The sequence below is a fragment of the Protopterus annectens genome, chromosome 17.part0 (genome assembly GCF_019279795.1).
Source record: "Protopterus annectens isolate FY-2018-M chromosome 17.part0, PAN1.0, whole genome shotgun sequence".
NCBI lineage: Eukaryota > Metazoa > Chordata > Ceratodontiformes > Protopteridae > Protopterus > Protopterus annectens.
In genome coordinates, this window is record NC_056751.1 from 288,903,267 (window position 1) to 288,925,518 (window position 22,252).

Sequence of the window (22,252 nt, forward strand, 5' to 3'; positions counted from 1 at the left end):
TTATGTATCTGTGATATCTGAAAGTGCTATGAATTAGTGCAGTTTACTACATTTGGCTACGCACAACAAGCCCACAGACACAGAGGGTTCAAAATAACTCTTTGGTCTATACACTGGAGAACTACATAGACAGATAAGACTTTATTTACAGGCATTTGAGTAAAAAAATATGCCAGAACAGATTCAACAGAGAAAAGTCTACTTTAATAGATAAGTTACTTTCCAGCAAAGTAGAACACACCCATTTGTATGCCATCTTAAATTTCATGCTTTATATGCTTGTTACAGAGTCTTGCATTCAGTCATGGCTGAAGTTCTGGAAAGCAACAGCATTGTATAAGGACCACTTGTGAGCAGCCATGGAATTAATTTCATGCATAATGCTTGAAGTTCCACTTGCTGGACTTTCATTTAGCCTATTTTAGGTTCAGTGGCTGTTGTGTACTCTGGACCAGTCATGAACCAGCATTGATTTCCAACTTGGGCAATGCTCTAACAGATTTGCACTTACGTCTTCTATTTTCTGCAGATATAGGCAGATGGATGGCTATCAGTTCTCATCTCAAGAAAGTCCTGGCCTGAGCAGAGGATTTCCCAGCTATTTCTTTAAGTTGGGATGATAGATCTTCCTGGCAAATGACAGTCTAGCCATGAGGCAAACTGTGCACTTCTTTATTATACTACAACTGGTGCAATATGACAATGATAATACAAACAGAACTCATATAACATTTCATAAATGACACATTCTCAGAATCTGCCGTAATGAGTGTCTCTCAAGTAAGAGAAATACTTATGAGCCTTCCATATCCCCTAGATTCCAGAAAATTATTTGGGCCTCCCCAAATGAACTAGATGCTGTTATATATGGAAGCAGGCTGACACCCTTTCCTCACTCACAAACATATTTTTGTTAACTATAATCAATATAAACATATTTTTGTTGATTATAATCAATATGTAATATAACTTCTGAATGTGTGGATAATGCAGTGTTTATCCATGGTTGGTCATGAAAGTGAGCCTTTGTGATCAAACAAAGCCAGTCAATAGCCAGTCATTAGCTAATATATATTGCACGTATTGCAATGACATAATTTTAAAATATACTTTTTGCCTATTTAAGTAATGCTATTGTATTATGGGTTTCTATTTCTAGTCTCTCTTTTCTCACAAGTAATAGTGTAGTAGTGTTTGGGGATGCCTTAATGATGTAATGCATGTGCTACATCTGTGTACATGCTGAAGACTGCTTAGTACATCAGTTTTACTGTGGTTGCTTTCACTTCTGTTTTGAATTCTTACATACTCTTAATGTAAGGCAAGTGATTTTTATTTTTTTTAAATATGATATATAAAATTTTCCATTGGAGAATTGGTATGTGTGGAGAGGTGGAATATTGCTTTTTAATATTTAGCTTGAGTAGTTTAGTTTCTCCATGTTGCGGTATGAAAAGTTGTTGGCTGTACCATTTCTTGTAGCCGTTGTTGCATCTGTTTTTCTTTGCTCTGGAATCGCACTTGTTCCTGTGGGTAATGCTGGTGTAAAGTCAATGGTATTTGGTAGCAACCTTGTGTGCTCCTCAGTGTATCCAGTCACAGCAAGTGTGGCATGTTCCTTCATTTACATGCTTCTTGTAAACAATGCAAGTGGATCTGTTTCTCTGTTCCATGCTGGAGGTCTTATCAGCCTGCATTGTTTAGCAGCTGGTATTTTTTCAGAAAATCAAGAACCAATGAAATTGCAGTAGATGTTTTAGCCCTGCCAGAAAATTCCAAGTTGGCAGCATAGAAGAGTTTACATTTCAGTCCCAGAATTCATTAATTCTATGCTTACTGACTTAATTAATTTAAGGTCACTTGGGAGACAGAGCCTGTCTTAGCACTCAGTGGGTGCAAGACAGAGAACTTAACTCTGGACAAAGCACCAGTCCTTCTCACGACTCACAGTCTGTCATGCTTGGCAAGCTCACTCACACTTACTCATGAATGGCAAGCCCACATCCAAACGGTTCGATATACTATCAGTTTATTGATGGGAAATCTTTAGAATGTGGGAACAAATAGGAACTCATAAAGAAAATCCATGCAAAAACAAAAAAGATATACCTACTCTATACAGAAGAAACCCAACTGAGAACTGTAGTGTAAAACCAGATTGAAAAAGTGGAAAAATACAGGAATGAAAGCATTTCTCTGTCTGTAAATCACACCTAAATAACCTCCTCACAACATACCTTAATAGCAACATCGTCTTTTTTCTGGTTTTCTTTGAAGTACAGACAAAAGCACATCAAATATTATGGACTGGCTTCCAAAGTACCTTCAAGTTAAGAGTCTTCTGATCACTGTGTTGATTAAGCTGCATGTGTGTACCACTGGCTGGAAGTTTAGGATTAGACTGCAGGCTATAATAGGAAACTGCTGAGTATAGAAGGTGAATTGCAGTACCTACTGTACCAAGTTTTTTGGCTGTTGTTTATGCTGCTTATTAAAGCACTTCCCCAGCTGTGGAAGCCTGTGACTTCATGCTGAAGTCTTTGTATAGACACTTGTGTCCCCTGCTTCTAGTATAGGCATGCTATCCATGCGTATCCATTCTTTTGGTTCAAGTTTGGACATGTGTTTATAGGCTCCCACATAGCAAGAGATAAAGAAATGGGATATTGTGACATCAAGAACAGCATAAAAAGGAGAAGGGGATGGAGGAACTCAAACAAATCAACAATGAAATCTGAAAATGAGAAATGAATATGTCGTTCACTGAGTCCATCTTCTTGAATGGACCATTTCATCAAAACCTGAGATAATACAACATTAAATTAACAGTCCTGGGTGATGTGGAAACAAACTCACCACATTTCCCATGTGGACACTTTGTCTCAGGCACCCCTAATTAATGTAACATCCTCTGAGGTCACATGACCTTGATATAGCTTTGTGAATTTCGATGAAACAGTCCATTGCTGAAGACAGTTTCACTAAAGTTGCATTCTTACATGGGCAATACAATAAACTATACAACTGATGACAGTTAACCACTGACTTTAAATTTGGTATTAGAAATTCATAAATCTTGCCCTAGCTAACATATACCCCTTAAAATAACCTCTAAAGCACATAAACCTGAGGGATACATTTGGGATGCTTGGCTCAGCTTATAAATGCCCCAGTGGTTGTTAGCCTAATATACACTTATGAACCTATGAATCTATAAGATAATGGAGCTAAAACACAAATATACTAAACAGCGAAGCTGAGGAAATCAGAGTACAAAGTTATATGGATATTGATTGAAAGGAAAACGATGATAGTGGTTTAACTGAAGAAAATGAAATATAAACACAAATTTTAATATAGTTATGTGGGCAATAAAATAAATTATACAACAGATGACAGTTAAATATAGATGAAGGGTTTGGTTCTTTATTACTGACTTTAAATTTGGTATTAGAAATTCATTACTGTAGGCAGTGTTTGTGTGCTGAGTGAGAACACATGCCAAACAACATGCATATCTATATTTTAAAATACTTTATATGGTAGAAATGTCCTTCCTAAGGTTTCTTGGAGTCTTGAGTTAATAACTATTATTTTGACATGTGTATAATTCTGAGAAAACAATCATTGTGAACATGCATTTCAAATGTTGCCAGGCAAGTTAAACACAAATATAACATAATATATTGCTTTATGCTACCATTTAGACAATTCAAAGAAGACACATGCTCTTGTTTCAGCCTGCAAATTTTATTTTGTTTAGTATATAGATTATTTTATTTGTATTGCTTTGTACTAAAAGGGGAATCTAATAAAAATATAAGTTAAACCAGCAGAACAATTATAGAACTAATTATTTTGTATTAGAAGGCATCTTTAATGCAAATGCTGGTATAGCTTTCAGTACTTGTTTTCTAAGTGAGATGATATATTTTAAATAGCTCTATTATACTTTTGTCATTTGTGAAGGATGGATTAGAAACTTGCTTTACATGGAGTAATACTCTTAAGATGAAATATATGTGCAATTTATAAACATGCATTCTTCTTCAAAAGAAGCGCAAGATACCTGGCTACATAATCCACCGATGAACCTGATAAAAGACATTGAATGAATAATTCTGCTTCATTGGATGCACTTTGTTTCCCTATACCATTAACAAGGAGGTTAGCAAATTACCTACATCAGAGTTTAAAGCTAAAAGGGAGCTGTGTATGACAAATAGCCATTCCATTTAGCTAAAAATTAGCTCATTCTGTTTAGATGATTACATGTTAGCGGTATATATACCGCCAAAGGCAATAATGCTGCCAGTTGTATAACTGCTTTACAGTAATAAAGCTCTTGTGGATAATTATTTTTATTTAACACCCATACTGTTTGCAAATTGTTTAAAATGTTTGTTTTTTTAGAAATTTTAATCATATGCTATACTATTAGTTTATACCAATTATGTACAACTGTAGTAGAATTTGTAATCCCTTATTCTAACAGAACAAAAATGACAGTGTAGGACCAGGGATCAAATAGAAATGAATAGTGTTATATTATTTTTAATGCTATATTAAAGGAACAGTCAGCTTGGAAGGTTTCTGTATAGTGGTCAATATGAACTATTCAGAGACTGCTGTCTTGCTACTGTTTTCCTCTAGCAGTGGCCATAGTTCAGACAGCAGTCTTGGTGTGGAAGCTGTATGCAAAAATGGCAGTTTGGGGGAGCGGCTAATGCAAACTAGCTATGTGCTTTCCTGTGGAAATGGTGATAGAGGAGTAACACAAGACAGCGATTCAGAGAATTGTTCTTCTGAGTTAATTTTCTCACTAGGAGGAAGTGAGCACCGTCTTTTGATGGTGGCATACCTCCCAACCATACCAAATTACTCGATTTTTACGAAGTTTTGAGGTTCAAATAATGGGATGCCACGATTCCTGAGTGGCACCCCTTAATTTCCGAATTTCCCAGTGTTTTATTTTAATTTTTTATTTCCGGCTTTTTTTGAGCTGATGGCATCATGTGCACGATGATGTCAGCTCTGTGAAACAGCCTGTCGGAATTCAGCTAGCTAGCTCATGCATACATTTCCGGCCGCAAGGGAGTGATAGTTCTGGGAACGTTATGCTGCCTGCGACTAAGCTGGAGGTATAAGCCTGCGAGGGAATTGGAGTGGTTCCATTTATGGTGCCTGCAAGGGAATTGGAATGGTTCCATTGCTGAAGGTATTTGCTGAGTTGTTTATGCTGCCTGTGAGGGAATTGGAGTGGTTCTGTTGCTGGAGGTATTTGCTGAGCCATTTATGCTGCCTGCAAGGGAATTGCTGGAGATATTTGCTGAGCCATTTATGCTGCCTGCGAGGGAACTGTTTAAGAGAAGGAAGGGTATGTGTGTGTGTGTGTGTGTGTGTGTGTGTGTGTGTGTGTGTGTGTGTGTGTGTGTGTGTGTGTGTGTGTGTGCACGATGTAATATACTATAAGTCATGGAGTATGGCTGGGTCTGTGGTGTAAACTGTGGTGGAACAGTTAATGTATAATTGCAGTAGTCTCAGCAGTAAGCCATGTGCACAAGATATGCAAAGACAGGCTGTTATGGATGCAGACATTAAATGTACATATGAACTATAGTTGCTGCTTACAGGCTTAGTCTGATTTTGTATGAAAATACAGTGATTACCTAATGCATAAAAGTAGAAAATGAAACAATTGTAGTTTATGATGTATTATAATAATACATTGTCATATAATGCATAAGGCTGGAAAAGTAGCTAAGCTATACCACTAAATTAAAGTACAGAGGCAGGTTATGAGTAGTCCACTAGGGTCTATATCACTTCATCGAAACGGCAGAAGTTCAAACACCATATAATTGAACTTCTAACCTCGAAGTGCAAAACCATCGAAGGCTTAGAACAGTGATTTGTTTCCCAGGGAAAAAAATCGCTGTTCCAAGAAACACACACACAGCACAAGCACACCAAAAAAACAGCAATCCACACACATACACTTAAAATCTTACATCTAACTCTACACTAAACTGTACATACACTACTATCTATTCACTTACCTTAACCCAAACCCTAACCCTAAAGTCTGTCACTATCGCACACCCACCTCACCCGCGTCCTAACCCTAACTCACCTAACCAGCGCCCTAACCCTAACGTCCACACAATCGCACACTTACCTGAATCAGACCCGTAACTTTCCACCACAGTGCTGAAAATTGCAAAGCCACAGAAACGGCCCACCAAATTCTTTCCCTGGGAAAGAATTTGGTGTTCCGCGGCTTCACGATAATCAGTTTTTGAACTTCACAGTTCGAACATATGGTGTTCAAACTGCTGAAGTTTCAACTAACTGATAGGAACCTGTCCACTATGTAGTAACCAAGTGCAACAAAATGTACCAGAGCAGCTGCCAAATACTGTACTGACCTAAAGAAGGTTTTAGTCCCTGGTGCATAGAAATAGCATAGTGATGACAAATTTGTAAGCAGTAATATTGCTGCACTGGGATGTCAGTGATTTAATTTTCCAGTGTAATCTCTGTGCATTTTTAAGTGGCTGCATACCTTCCTCCCTATAACAGCATGTTCCTCACTTTCCACATCTGCTATAATGAGCATTGTTAGGAAGGTACTTATAAGATAACTTGATGTTATAACATTATTGCATCTAGTCTTGATTCTGACCTGTAATTAATTGTACATAAATGTTACATGCTGTCATTTTACTGATGCAAAGTAATTTGCACAAATCTGTCCCATTTTATTGTGGCTTACTGGGAGTGTATTGCAGATTAGTATTTTTGACACTTTTGCTTATAAACTCACAAGAAGACCAAGAGGTCCAAGAAGAACATTTTAACTGTTTTAATGCCACTAGGTATTGCTGATATATCTTTGCAAATTTCCTGGTATATTTTAGTACAAGGTGTACATGGCATAAAAGATAATGCACTTGGTTAGACATTTTTTGCTTATAGCAGATGTTTTGGGATATCTGAATGGCATATATAGTCTGTCGTTTTATCTTTGGTTGGTGAGTTGCCATGATGGGATTAGAAATTTCAGGAATTAGAGTGAATGTAAACTGCATCTAATACATGCACACTGAATTACATATTTGTCTTACCTAGTACTGAAACTGGGGTTATTCAGGTATCTATTGATCACTAGTTTCTGTGCCCTCTTTCTTTACATGTAGGCAGTTCAGCTCAGGAAATAGTTTCTCCACAAGGTATACCACACACATTCACATCGTAGGCCACAAATTTATTGGCATTAGTAAAAGAAGAAGAATTCTTGTTGACTCAGAATGAGGGACTCAGCATTAAAATGCAAGCAAGGCTGTACATCAGAGGAGCAGTTCTCAAATACCCTTCATCTGTGGTAACAGCAGCATTTTGTCTGACTTGCAATACTTTCGCTCCATGTAAATGGAAAATCTTCCCATTAGGTAACTGGATCCAACAGGTTTTGGAATGTAACCATAACATAATGCTGCTTTCCCTTACTTTTCCACTAAGCAATCTACCACCTCCCACCCAAATTCCCAAGAAGGAACACTGATCCTTTTTTTCCAGGAGGTTAGATATCTCTAGTGAAAGCAGCATACAGAGCAAGTCACAGAAGAAGATAAAGGCCCTTCCTTCTGATTTTTTCTTATTTTCAAGGTAGTAGCAGATCTTCATCTTGTTCTGGTCCACTGTACCCATGTATAGCTCAGAATATTTCAGACAGTTGTGCTTCACTCCCTACTTCACTTGTTTCAAAAATATGAGGGCTGATGCATTCAGTGGTTGTGTAGAATGTTTACTAAGTATATTGTTCCTTAAAAGGTAGGCCCTACTATGCACCTTTTCCAAGTCAATTTTCAAGGATAAGTTAGGAGCACTGGTTATGTATTAAGTCGCACAGTTTTCCAGTGGAGGCTGAGGGTATTGAACACAGAAATAGAGAATGAAATTTGTTATCAGATCATAGTTGTAATCCACTGTGCTATGCTACCACCACTCAAATAGAATGAGACCGGGTTACCAGTCATGTAGATGGCCTTCTTATTTGTTTATTGTAGAGTAGAGATGGTTCCACAGATTTGATTGTTGCACTTTGCCACATTCATTCCATTTGTCATCTGCAGTTTTCTGTATTGTCATGGGCTTAAGTAAAGTGATCACCATTCCATACAGAAAGTAAACAAATGTGTTCTTCTTCTTGTATTATTGGCTTATCAAAGCATCAAGCAGGGGAGGCTTGTAGAAAACAAAAACAGTGGCCTCACATCTTTGCAGATTTGGTGATAGTAGTCTGCCTGCATTAATCCTGCTTGCCTAGCTCAATATTTCTTTGGACATAGTTATAATCATGATTCATACACTTCCTTTCTATAATTTAAGAGTTTGGTCTTAAATGATTTGCATGCATCTTGGCTGGAAGTTCAAGTCTGCTGCTTCAAAGAGTTGAAAGATTTTTCTAGGCTGTTGACTTGAGGGCAACCATAGAGTATGTCTCCATAGACTGACTCCATGCTTGGGCTCTTAAAACTATCTATGTATTTGGGTCAGCCAAGGGCATTTGAGCATCAGTGGAAAAAGCAAAAAATATCATTAACCCAAATTCAGGAACAGAAAATCAGAATTATTATGTTTTGTGCTCCATTATAAGAAAAATATTTTTAAACAAGTACAGTACATTTTCCAGCATTCAAGATAAAACACATGTTTTCCACTGCAGACAGTGGAGAAGCAAGAGTGGCCAGTTAACAGCACCTGGATTACAATGATAGTTTTGATGCTTCAGAATGAATGTAGGAGAGGGTCTGTCAGTACTTGGACTAAACATTGGAAGTCTTAAAACATGCAGTTTGCCTAGTTTATTTCATTGTGCATTTACAGCTATTGAGTTGGTCAGATAACACAAATCAGAGTAAGTCAAGCAAAAAACTGAAACTGAAAATAAGTTTGAGAAGCTGTGCAAGATGCCCATTGCTTACACTATTGTCATTCTCTCTCACTCGCTCTCTCTGTCTCTCTCTCTCTCTATATATATATATATATAAATTGTGTGTGTATGGAAGTAGACTTTTATGATGGAAATGTTCTGAATTGGGCAGTTTAGTCATTATTGTTTCATACATTTTGTTTCATTGCCTACTGGAAAAATGGTTAAACAATACATTTAAAATGCGCGCTAAGTCTAACAAGTGTACTTGTATTATACAAGGAATATCATTTAATAAAGTCAGGAAGGTGTATCAAAGAACACATGTATGTTTCTTGTTTTGTGTGCAGGGGGCCTATGATTTGAAAACAGCCCAAAAGTAATATTTATCCACCACTGGCCAGATGCATTTTCTTTGCATGTGGTGTGTGTCTTTCAATGCTGTTTCAATGAATGTGAGTTTTAAGGGCAGAGAAGTTTTAATACCAACTAATTCTATTTTCATTGTGAGACAGTAGTTCTTTGTTTAGCAGATGTCTATTAGTGTTTGTGCATTGTGCTATAAAATGTAAAAATAAAATCCAAATAATCATTGTAGAAGTAAAGCATTATGTACATTAGTGTTTCTGGTAAATGGGGTGAAATAGTCAGGTAAGGGGACATTGGAATGGCTGCAGGAGGACTCTGGTGCCATATTTAGATTGTCCTTCAGTTTGTGTTTGAAAATTGGTATCCTACAATTCCATTGGAGTGGGTGGGGTTATGTAATTATGTATTCAAATTTTATGTTAATCAGAATACCGATTTGTACCTATTTTTCATGGGTGTTGTCCAGATTTCTGATGTTTCTGGGTTGAGAGGTATGGATGGTGGTCACTTTCTGACCCCTATGGGACTGGTTGTGGCTCATACTGTGAATATAGGTAGGTATAACATTGCCATGGATGGATGTTTGTGTCTTTGTGTGTATATATGTGTGTGTGTTTGAATGTTAATGTTTTTCATGAGTGAGTGAGCTGGGGCTTGTTTATGGATACTTGGATATGTGTGATTATGTGTGTGCATGGGGGTCTATATTAAAACATCGAAGTTTCAAAACTTTGAATGTTCTAATATCGAACCCTATTCAGCAAAAGCTGAAAACATCGAACATACAGAGCAGCAAATTTTTTCCTAGGGAAAAAATTTGCTTTTCCAAAACACATACACACAACACAAGCACATCAAACAAACAGCAATCCACACAAATACACCTAAAATCTTACACCTAACTCTACACTAAACTATACACACACCACTAACTATCCACTTATCTTAACCCAAACCCTAACCCTAAGGTCCGTCACTATCGCACACTCACCTCACCCGTGCCCTAACCCTTACTCACCTACCCCGCCCTAACCCTCACGTCCACACAATTGCACACTTACCTGACCCGCACCCTAACCCTAACTCACCTAACCCACCCTAACCCTCACATCCACACAATTGCACACATACCTAACCTGAACCCTAACCCTAACTAACCTAACCCACACTCAATCGCACATTTACTTGAACCTGACACATAACTTTCCACCACGGCGCTGAAAATACCGAAGCAACAGAAACGGACAACCAAATTCTTTCCCTAGGAAAAAATTTGGTTTTCTGTTCCTTCGATATTTTCAGCTTTTGCTGAATAGGGTTCGATATTAGAACATTCAAAGTTTTGAAACTTTGATGTTCTAATATAGACCCATGTGCATGCTTGCATGCATGTTCATCTCAGTGTGTGTGTATATGTCTGTGTGTGTGTGTGTGTGTGTGTGTGTGTGTGTGTGTGTGTGTGTGTGTGTGTGTGTGTGTGTGTGTGTGTGTGTGTGTGTGTGTGTGTGTGTGTGTGTGTGTGTGTGTGTGTGTTGGAGCATGCATATGTGTGTTTGAATGTTAATGTTTTTCATGAGTGAGTGAGCTGGGGCTTGTTTATGGATACTTGGATATGTGTGTGCATGCTTGCATGCATGTTCATCTCACTTTGTGTGTGTGTGTATGTCTGTGTGTGTGTGTGTGTATATCTGTGTGTGTGTGTGTGTGTGTGTGTGTGTGTGTGTGTGTGTGTGTGTGTGTGTGTGTGTGTGTGTTGGAGTGCATATATGTGTGTGTGAATGTGATTGTTTTTCATGAGTGCATGAGCTGGGGCTTGTTTATGGATATTTGGATATGTGTGTGTGTGTGTGTGTGTGTGTGTGTGTGTGTGTGTGTGTGTGTGTGTGTGTGTGTGTGTGTGTGTGTGTGTGTGTGTGTGTGTGTGTGTGTGTGTGTACATGCTTGCATGCATGTTCATCTCACTGTGTGTGTGTGTGTGTGTGTGTGTGTGTGTGTGTGTGTGTGTGTGTGTGTGTGTGTGTGTGTGTGTGTGTGTGTATGTGTGAGTGAGTGAGAGTGTTTGATTCGGGTGGTGTTTCTCTTAGCATCTTTAATTTACCTCTGAAACTACACTGTTGTGTTATATTAATTAAGAGGGAGAGATGTAGGGGCAAGGCATGTCATTTAAGGTATTAAGACATGCCAGCCCCTTTAAACAATTTGCACCTCTTCTGCATTGTAATTACTGACAATTATGATTAGTGGATAGATGTTTACTTTTTCAGAAAGTTTAGACAAGCCTGAATACACTTCATTATGCAGAAGTGTATGCAAATGCCCTGTACAAACACCTAAACGACTGCATAAACTCTGCTGTACCTGACTGCATCAAATCAGGTCTTCCCATAAAAACAAGCCACCATTGTGGACTTCAAGTATAAACAAGATTATATAACAAGAGGAAGAAACTCTTGTTTGAAAGCAAGAGGGATATCACTCTGCAGAGGAAGAGTTCCCTCCTAAGCCTAAACAGGAAAATAAGAAATCTTGTATTGTCTTCTAAAGCAAATTATGAAACTAAAATTGCATCCCTAGCCAAGGATAATTAAAATGCATTCTTTAACTAAAGTCTAAAAGGGAATGCCCAGCTATGTGCCGAACTAGTTCTAGATGGGATCAATCATACTACACCAGAAGATATTGCCAATCTGCTAGCTGACTGATTCAGCGCAAACCTCACCCCCCATCCCCACCTACCATATCCCAAAGCATACCTGACACCAGTCCTCTGCTAGTATCTCTGGAGAATAGCTCATCTGTATGCTTGCCAAGGCCAAAAGCACAACCTCAATGGGACCAGATAGTATCCCAGGTTGTTTACTAAACAATCTGAAACAAAACCTAGTGGACCCACTTGGTGTTCTATTTAATCATAGCTTGAGAACTGACTATGGTCCTGCAGAATGGAGAACAGCAACAGTAATTCTCCTGCACAAAGGGAGGCCATCAACTGACCCTGGGAACTACAGACCCATGTCTAATCAGCCTGAACTGCAAGGCCATGGAAAGAATTTATGGACTTTATCAACAAGGACATAGGCAACCTCCAAAAACTGGACCCAACCTAGTTTGGCTTTGTTAAGGGTAAATCATGCTTATTAAACCTGATAGACTTCTTTAACAATCACACCAAAGCCATGGATGAAGGTAAGACAGTTCACACAGCCTATCTAGACCTTGCCAAGGCTTTTGGCACAATTCCCCACTCTGGCATAATTGAGAAACTCTCCCTGATAGGGATTAACCCTTACATTACTAGATGGGTAGCCAACTGGCTCACTGACAGAACACACTCTGTCAAAACTGGTGACTCCACCTCCACCAATAGACCCATCACCAGTGGAGTACAACAGGGGTCTGTGCTGGGCCTCTTACTGTTTGGCATCTATTTCTCAGAAGTCGCGGCAAAAGTAGACAGCCTTTGGCTCACCAAGTTCACTGATGATCGCAAACTTGGAGCAATCATTGAGTCACCCAACGATGTCAACATATTACAAGAAGGGCTAACACAAACAAATGATTGGTGCCAAAGTCATGGTCTAAAACTAAATGGAAAATGCATTATTATTCACTTTGGCAAAAAGAAATTCCCTAGAAAATTACAATATTGAAAGCATTCCCTGAGTTCCAACTCAGTGGTGTTAGACTTGGGAACACAGGTTGATAGCAATCTGAACTTTGACCACCACGTTTCCACAGTGATAAAGAAAGCCTTCTAAGTAATGTACCTCATAAGCAAGGGCATAGCATACAGATCAAGGGATGTTATAACTCTACTGTACTCGACTCTCATCAGATCACTAATAGACTATACTACACCATTTCCATTTACCTCACCAGACACCTGCAGCAGCTGGAGAGACCTCAGAAGTTTCTCACTAAGAAAATACAGGGACTCCAAACCATGACCTTCATGGACAGGCTGAAAGCCCTGCCACTTTACTCTATATTTTATAGGCTATTTACTCTATATTTTATAGGCTGCTGAGAGGTCACTTGTGCTTAACCTATAGGGCAATCTCCAACCTTGCCCTAATGGAAATGCTGCTCATCTGCAAGTCAAATGGCTCAATAGTCACTTGCTCTAGGGATCTCAACCTAGCTTGTGACATTAACAGATCATGCTGGAGAGACATTTATGTCTCCCAGAGACTGCCACTTCTCTGGAATAAACTCCCTATTCAAGTAAAATAGTGCTCCTCATTGAGCCTATTGAAACGCAACCTAGATAATTGGATGGAAGACCACAAATTCACCCCTGGGGTGGCACCCAGGTCCCACATGGACAGGAGTAGCTGGTGTTGATCACATACCCGCTCTATTCATAAATGGATTCTGCAAACTACCCACAAAATAACAAATAGGGATACTTGGGATTAACACTGCTAGGCTTGTAAAGGATCTAGGGCTGCTAGCCTAGTAACCTCCTATGAACTTATGAACCTATTTCTACTGGTAGTTCCAGGAGACCACAGTTATTTTAAATGGGCATATATTTGTGGCACTGAAGCAAACAGCATTAAGCAGTGATGTGATCATGAGACAAGACTAAGAAATATTCCATTATGCAGACTCCTCAAGGGGGCTGTTTTTCTTTTACATGCTAAATACATGCTGTATTCTACATTATGGATCTAAGGACAATATTAGAACCTAAATTAACCTTGACCAATGTGTTTCTCTTAAAGTCAGGAGAGCAAATTCTGTAGCTTGTCAGATTCTGAAGAACATATCTAGTCACTCTAAGAAGACCACTATATGACTTTTTATCTCACCAATCCCACCATTTTTGAAGCAGTGCAAATACATTGCCTGAAACAGCACTGAAAGCACAATAATTCCATAAGTAAATGGAATCATTAAAAATTTAAAAGTATTCAGAAATGCCTCAGGAATTGTCATTATGTTCTTTCTTTATATGCTATTTAGATGTGTGATCATTAGGCATAAGGTGAGTAACTGGTAATGTAAACAGGGGGTAGTAGCTATATTCTCACAGATGCAGTGCTGGTTAAGGTTGGTTGCTATACATCTGTTTTGACTTTCATGGGGTAAGGATGCAGCATTAATACTTTTTAATACAAAAGGTTTTGAGGATATCAGTAATTGCTTTTTTTTTCTTCTATTTTCTAACACCTGCCTGAGCAGGGGCATGGCATGTTTAAAGCAGTAAGACCTCTGAATAATGAAAACATCTCCAAAAAAGGTCATCATCCTGGGCAGTAAGGATATAGTTCAAACAACACTAGTTCTTATCATCTAGATATTTTTGTTGTCTTGTGTGATGATGACATCTTTTGTTATAACATTTGCTTTGGTGGCATACATGTGAAAGGCTTCCAGTCACTTACCCAGCCAATGTATCTTCTAGTCCCACTACATTATATAGTATGAGTTAAAAGCAGAGTGAAGGCTGACAAATTTCTCTATTCATGTAAAATGTATCAATTTAATTTTAACATTTGCAAGTTGGAGCTGCAAAGACTTGCTAAAACTCTGCTCTGTATTAAACAGTGACCAGAAAGCAAAGGAAACCTGATTAGATTCATATTGGTTCCAATATTTTGTTCTAAAAGGTTCTGATTCATTTTTTTAAATGTTACAAGAAAAAGAGGTAACAATGTATAAAAGTATCCACATTTAATATAGAGGTGCTGCTGGATTGATACAGTAGATTACTAATTTATTTTAAACCTTGTAGGTGAACTTTTCCCAGGGGCCTTTTCTGCTTTGATCAGGGGCAAAAGGGATAGAGACTGGTATGTGTGATCTCACAAATGAAATAGCATAATAATCAAATACATAACATGCATACCTAGACACAATAATCAGTTATATACAATAACAAAATGAAACTACAGTAACAATCTTAAGCAAAGAATCCAGTCATTTAACAGCAGAACTTATACTGGTGAATTCATAGGTTCATAGTTACTAGACATGCAACCAAGGAGGCTGTTGAGGAGCCATTCATACTCTCCGTGTTGTCTCAGAACACTGTCTGGATTAATGACTTGTTCAGTGTCACACAGTTGGCAAATGAAGGTTGCGAGAATCAAACCCTGAACTACAAGAATCAGGTCATTAATAACTGATAGCTTTAGTATCTGTGGTAACTGCCAGACTTTCTATATTCAGCCAGATGGTGTTTGTTCCAAAGCTCAAGTAAATTAAGTGTGTTTAGTGCAGTTAGAGAGGAACTATATACTAAATACATGACTGCTTATCTTGATGAATTAATCAGAAAAATGGTCCCCATTTAAATTACCACTTTTAGAAGAAAAGAAGAGGTTGCATTTTGTTAAAAAAGCTAGAGCTGAATTATTTGTATCTTTGCAGTCACTTTCCTTCTAAAGTGAAGGACTTCAGAGTAATACTAGAGCATGAAAATCTGTTTTGTCTTAGAAAAAAAAATCCAGCGAAAATAAAATTTCCAATAGGTTTGCTCCATTGTAATACAAATGAAGTACAAGTCTGATACCCTAAAAAAAACACTTTTACATATTCCCAGCACAAACCGCATAAGTGGTGAGGGAGTTAACTATGATCACAGTAGTATTGGCATATAAATTTTGGTATAGACTTTTTAATGTGTTCACATGATCTGTTAAGTTATGTGGCTAATTGTGTCAACATATTGTATATTGAAATATCACAATTCCAAAACAGTATTTAATTCATTTTTGTGGCTTTACCTGTGTTGAAAGTTTTTAGGCTTGATGTGAGAATTTGTGCTTTGTACAGAAGTACTGACAACCTTATGAATGACAGCCTATTAATTTATAATCTTTTGTGTGAAGATGATGTTTTAGTCTGTGTTCTGCTGCTGTATTTCTTGCATGACTGACAGAAATACATAAGTTTGCCATTTGCACATATTTTTGGTATCATGTTTTATATACAATATGTCATTTACCTGGAAAGTTGACAAGTAATCATATTGATTGCATTATTCTATGTTACAGGTGTTAAACCATTCCAGTGTAAAACATGTCAGAGAAAATTTTCTCGCTCTGATCACCTGAAGACCCACACTAGGACTCATACAGGTAAAACAAGTGCGTAAGACTTTCTTTCCATATATTTTTCATTATTGCTTAACTAAAAGCATGCTTGCATTACTATATTTCATTCATATAATCAAGACATGCAAATCTTATTTAAAGGGAAAGCACAAAGAGAAGGATAGTTTCCCCGTATATATCAGTTCAAAGATTTCTTCTTTAAAGCTTATAAAGATGCGTCTTAATAGGAGATGGCTTATCTTCCATCTCTTTGGGCCATAATTGGCAATGCATTTTATTACTCCATATTTATCAGTGAAAGAAGAGTGCTGTTCCAGATAAGCAAAGATATGAGATCTGTAGCATCTTAACAGTGTAACATGAACACTGAGACATTCCCATGCATTTATTTGCAAAATTTTAGAACAATAAATTTATTAGTACTGATAGACCCATGTGTAGGTTCTAAGTGTTCTCTTTCCAAAATAATGGTGACAGTCTTTCATGTCCTTCTGGTATTAGTTTGGCTGATTCAGCTTTTATAATTCTTCCCCCTTGACTTCTGGAATAGGCTCCAGCATCCCAATGTCCCTGTATAATTTCAGGCTGATTATCTAAAATGGATAATTATATAAGATTTACTGTAAATTATTTGTATTATTTATTATTTATTATTTAACTGTTTTGACATGGTTATAGCAAAATGCCCTTTGTGGAAACAATTCAGCAGTTTGGCAGTCTATTGAATTTTACTTTAAATTTTATATGGTTTAGCTGGTGCTATTAAAGGGAGTAGTTTATATGTCATATACGTTATTGTCCCCTTTTTTAATGGTGTTATTGTCTAGGAATTTTCTTCATCTGAGTTCCCATTAGCTATTGCAATAGTTTTCATCTGTCACTTTTGTCATATTTAGAGACATAAAAGAAAAAAGATACTGCAGTTCCCTTGTCTGAGATGGCTGGGTAAAATTCCTGAACACAGGTCATGGAAAACAAAAATATACGGATTGGGGTGTCACACAGCAGGGACATAATTTTATCATAAAATAAGAAAATATGAGACAAAACACTTTCAAATAACAGGAGCTCACTTTATTAGTTGAACCACATGACTATAGAAATGATTTTATCACCACTGAACATTGCAAAAAGTTTTTTTTTCAGAACTGTTCAGGAATTCAAATAGGGAACACAGAATAAACTTGAAGCTGTGGCTGAAAAATGCATAATTTATTTAACTTTGTTAAATTTTATAACTTTATTTCATAATTCATTGGGTGCATTTATTGGTCCCTACTTTCTGATTCACAGCTTATCCAATTGTCATCTAATGCACATATTCTTCATTGTTCAAAAGCCTTTAATGTCATCCCATGTGGAAAACAATGTCTGGAGTTAGCTTGTCTGTCTAGGGATAACAAATGCTGGAAGATGATTGGCTGAGTACTAGAAAATCTTGATCAAGTTTACATGGCTAGATCACTTAAATTTGTACTTTTACAGTTTCCAGCTAATGTGATATCATATCTTTTAAAGTAATCAACAGGGGAGCTACAAATTGCCTTGGACTATCCTTTATAATACTACATCAGTTGTGTAATTATAGCACTACAAGCTATTAGACTGAACTGATTGAAAAGATGACCTAAGTAATAATTGTCCTCCACTGTATCCCATTGCTAAAGCCGTTGCTTGTGCCTCAGACTTCTACTCCCACTTAAATAGTTGTATCAATAAGGCAGTCCATATCTGCACCAAATACACTGAGAAATTTAAAAATGAAACCCTATAGTGGAATAACCATATAAATAAATTATATAACAAGAGAGGACATTGTGCAATGCTTTTAAAAGGTCTCATTCCACTTACATTAAGAGTACGCTTAAGCAAACTCAGTGGTGAGTATAAACATAACATAGCCACTAAAACCAAAAATAACTATAAATCTCTTATCAAGTATGTTAGAAAATTATGATTAAAAAGATGCTCATAATAGGCTAAAAAGTTCAAGTAAAAACTGGCTTAATTACAAATTCGTGAGCGCTTTCCTGACAACTCCGCTTCTTCAGACCATATAACAAAAAACAACCTAACATTCAGTCCTATTTAAAATACAACATATCCAATAAAATTTCAATCCCAAGTCTTGTGTCATCAATTAACTAATATAATCAATGTTGTAAGTATCGCTTCCTTAGAGTAGATTTTAAAGAAACATTGTTGTTCAAACCTGGGCTGACATTAGCCCTAAAATCTAATATCCAGCAAAGTTCAGTATATTCAGTTTCATTACATAAGTCCCCCTCTCTAATACCTGAGTACACAATACTTAATACTAAAAACTTAAAAGAATGTGATTCTCCATTGTCAAAAAAATGCTGAGCCAGGGCATTAGTCAATTTCTTATTTTTAATATTATAGTGTTCTAAAATCCTTTCCTTAAGAGTACAATTAGTTTTACCAATATAAAATCCTTCGCATACTACACACTGAGCTAAATAGACTATATTCGTCATAGTATAGTCCACATAAAAAACAAAATCAATGGTCTTAGCCATCCTAGGGTGACGAATGGAGGTCACACTCCATATATGCTTACAAGCACTACAAGTTCTACAGGGATATGTACCCTTACATTCTGAATATACTGTCCTAACAGAATGTTGTCTATAACATAACCGTTGTTTAAGTGTTCTGTTATTCCTAAAAGAAAACTTAGGAGAGGGTCCTAATGTTTTAAATAACTCGGGATCAGTCATGAGAATGGGGCAGTTTTTCTTTATAACATCACATACCACATCAATATCACTGGAAAAGGTAAAAGTAGCCCTATGTGTAGTACTGCCTTCAGAAAATACTTCCAGCCTAGATGGTTCAACAGAGAGTTTAGTAAAGTAAGGTCTAACCAAAACTCTATTACTACCACACACTTCTTCAACTACTTGTTCAACTTCAACCTTCTTATAACCTCTCTGAATAAAATCCAACTTAAATGCCTCAATAGCTGTATTCAGTGAAGACTCATGAGTATGTAATTTAGTAACCTTCAAAATCTGGTTCCTTAACACATTCATGGGGACATGTCTGGGGTGCATGCTGGTCTTGTGTAAAAGATCATTCTTTTTTTTTTACATGGTTTCTTAAACATACCTGTGGAAAGGTTCCCTATCATATCCTTATGGATAGAAATGTCTAGGAAAACTATCCCAGCATTTGAGTATTTTATAATATATTTCAAAAAAGATGTAGTGCCATGCAAAAACTCAACAAAAGCTAGCAGGTTTTCACATGAACCCTTCCATGTAAAAAAAAAACATCATCAACAAAATCGCTACCCCAACTTTCTGTAAAAAATAGTCAGATCCATAGATGAACACATTTTCTAGGATCAACTCAAGTAGAGTACAGATCAAAACTATCTTTGAGTTGGAGTAAGCTGTCTTACTGGTAAAAAAAGATCTAACATTCTCAATTCCATCATCATTAGGAATCACAGTAAAAAGAGAGTTAACATCCAAGGTCACAAACAACATATTATCACCAAAACCTACATTTCTAGACCATACATAATGATCATTCAAACATTGTTTACTATCACATAACACAGTATCAATGGTTTTGAGGACAGGTCTCAACTGCTTTTCAATATATATGGAAAGTGGTTTCATGAGCCATCCTCTGCTAGACTCTGTGGGATGAAAGGGAAGGCTAGTGACACTTGTGTATTTTTGGCAGTCCATATATTGTAGGAATCTTTGGATGTTCACCAGTGAAATAAGTATACAAACTATAGTCAATCAAATCTGCCATCAAAAATCATATAAATAGAAATTCACCCTATTTACAAGACCTGTTAGTTGAAATTTCTGAAGTCAAACATAAACATCAATGTCATCTAACATACTAAACATTTTGTCATGTTACATTTGTTTATCCATCAGTCCCTCCACCCTTGTCCGCAGGATGTATCTCAAGATGTGGGGCTTTTATCAACTGATTCAGGGCTTCATGCTCATCATAATTGAGGTTATAGAAACGTCTGTGTCGATTCCCATCAAAAGACTTTCTGAGGTTATCCTCACATAAATTAACAAATGCTTCTAAAACAGGTTTAAATTCAGGTGAAAAAGTACTTGCTTTCTTAAAAACATTCAATCCTGCAGTCTTATCAGGAAACAGTAAATCAATCATGGTTTGCCTTGCAAAAAGATTTAGATCTAGCAAAGTCTCAGTTAAGTCTGCTTTAGCAGCTGGTACAAAGGATAACCCGTTGTCAAGCACACTAATCTGTTCCTTAGCATAAATGAAGAGAAGTTATAGACCAGTTCACCTGTCTGCAGCTCCTGGTGGTGGGTCCCTTCTATTCTGCCTGGCTGCTCGAGCCTTTCCTCCCCCTCTCTTCCTGCTGCGTGAATGACTCTTCCTCAATTCTTTCCATATCGGGAGAGGGTCTGATAAAAAAGGATACCAGTTGAATGAAAACTTTCAAAGTGGATGGAACATCAACACTTAGTTCCATTCTATTAGTCGGTGTAGTATCAGGAAGCTTAAAAGCCATTTGCTGTTCTCCAGAAACACTCGAGAGAGTACAATCACCGTTCATTACAGCTGCTTCATAGGTGACTACATTACTGCAAACTGAAGCTGTTCCAGGAACATGCAAATTAATTGCATTGTCATTATTGATTTTACCATTATCTAAACTGTTAGGAACAGTTGATACAGAGCTGCATTGAAACCTAATGAACTGCTACCATTTCCGGTTCTGTCAACATCATTGGGAGAGGGTACAACAGTTCCTTCTAGGTTAACCATGCCTAAAACTCTTCCGGTTGGTTGTTCAGTCCTATCAGTAGGAGCAGCTACTCCATTCACAGTAGAAGAACCCTGTGGCCAAGAAAACACATTGCCTTGCAGAAAATCAGAGCAGTCCCTTTGCAATTTCTTCTTTTTCTCATTCTTAAGCCTCTGTTCAAACAGTGTTACTGCACTAAGCATTTCATCTAACAATCTTTCACACATGGGGCCTGTGAATTTAGCTTTCAAATACATATATTCAGAATTAATGTATTTTAGTAACAAATTTTCTGTTGGTAAAAAGAATTCATTAAGCAAATGCGTGTAATCAAAGCTCAGTTGTAAATTAAGCATTTGCCAATGTTTTAAAAGTTCAGGTAGACTGTCACCATATGAGGGCATCTTCAAAACTCTTAGACCTCTTGGGACAACCCTATGATGCAGCACTGCTTCAAAATAAAAACGCTGCCACTGTAGGTGTTTAAACTTATGCAAGTTAACTGCTAGTTGTTTCAGCTGTAGGTGAAACAGTTCCATTCTCTCTGAATCCATAATAGAATCTCGCTGTAAAGCAACATTCAAAAGCACATCCAACAAGGGATTGTTAAAACTCAAAGATGATAAAAACTTATCAGTAATGTTATTCAACCCTAAATGGTTGACAGGATGAGTAGTTGAAGAAGTATGTGGTAGTAATAGAATTCTGGTTAAACCTTATTTTTCTAACTGCTCTGTTGAACCATCTAGGCCTGAAGTATTTTCTGAAGGCAGTACTACACATAGGGCTACTTTTACCCTTTCCTGTGATGTTGATGTGGTATGTGATATTATAAAGAAAAAATGGCCCATTCTCATGACTGATCCTGAGTTATTTAAAACATTAGGACCCCCTCCTAAGTTTTCTTTTAGGAATAATAGAACACTTAAACAATGGTTATGTTATAAACAACATTCTGTTAGGACAGTATACTCAGAATGTAAGGGTACGTATCCCTGTAGAACTTGTAGTGCTTGTAAGCATATATGGAGTGTGATCTCCATTTGTCACCCTAGGATGGCTAAAAACATTGATTTTGTTTTTTATGTGGACTGTACTAAGAAGAAT

General features: G+C 37.2%; 1 protein-coding gene across 3 annotated transcripts in view; it reads left to right on the forward strand.

Moving 5' to 3' along the window:
* WT1 (WT1 transcription factor) overlaps positions 1-22,252 on the forward strand; it is a 370,953-nt gene that overhangs the window by 305,644 nt on the left and 43,057 nt on the right. For 2 of the 3 annotated variants that reach the window (XM_044059037.1, XM_044059035.1), the window contains exon 7: positions 16,309-16,401. In XM_044059037.1, coding sequence (XP_043914972.1) covers positions 16,309-16,401 — 93 coding nt within the window. The remainder of the gene's footprint in view (positions 1-16,308; positions 16,402-22,252) is intronic. The other variant, XM_044059036.1, reaches the window with a different exon arrangement.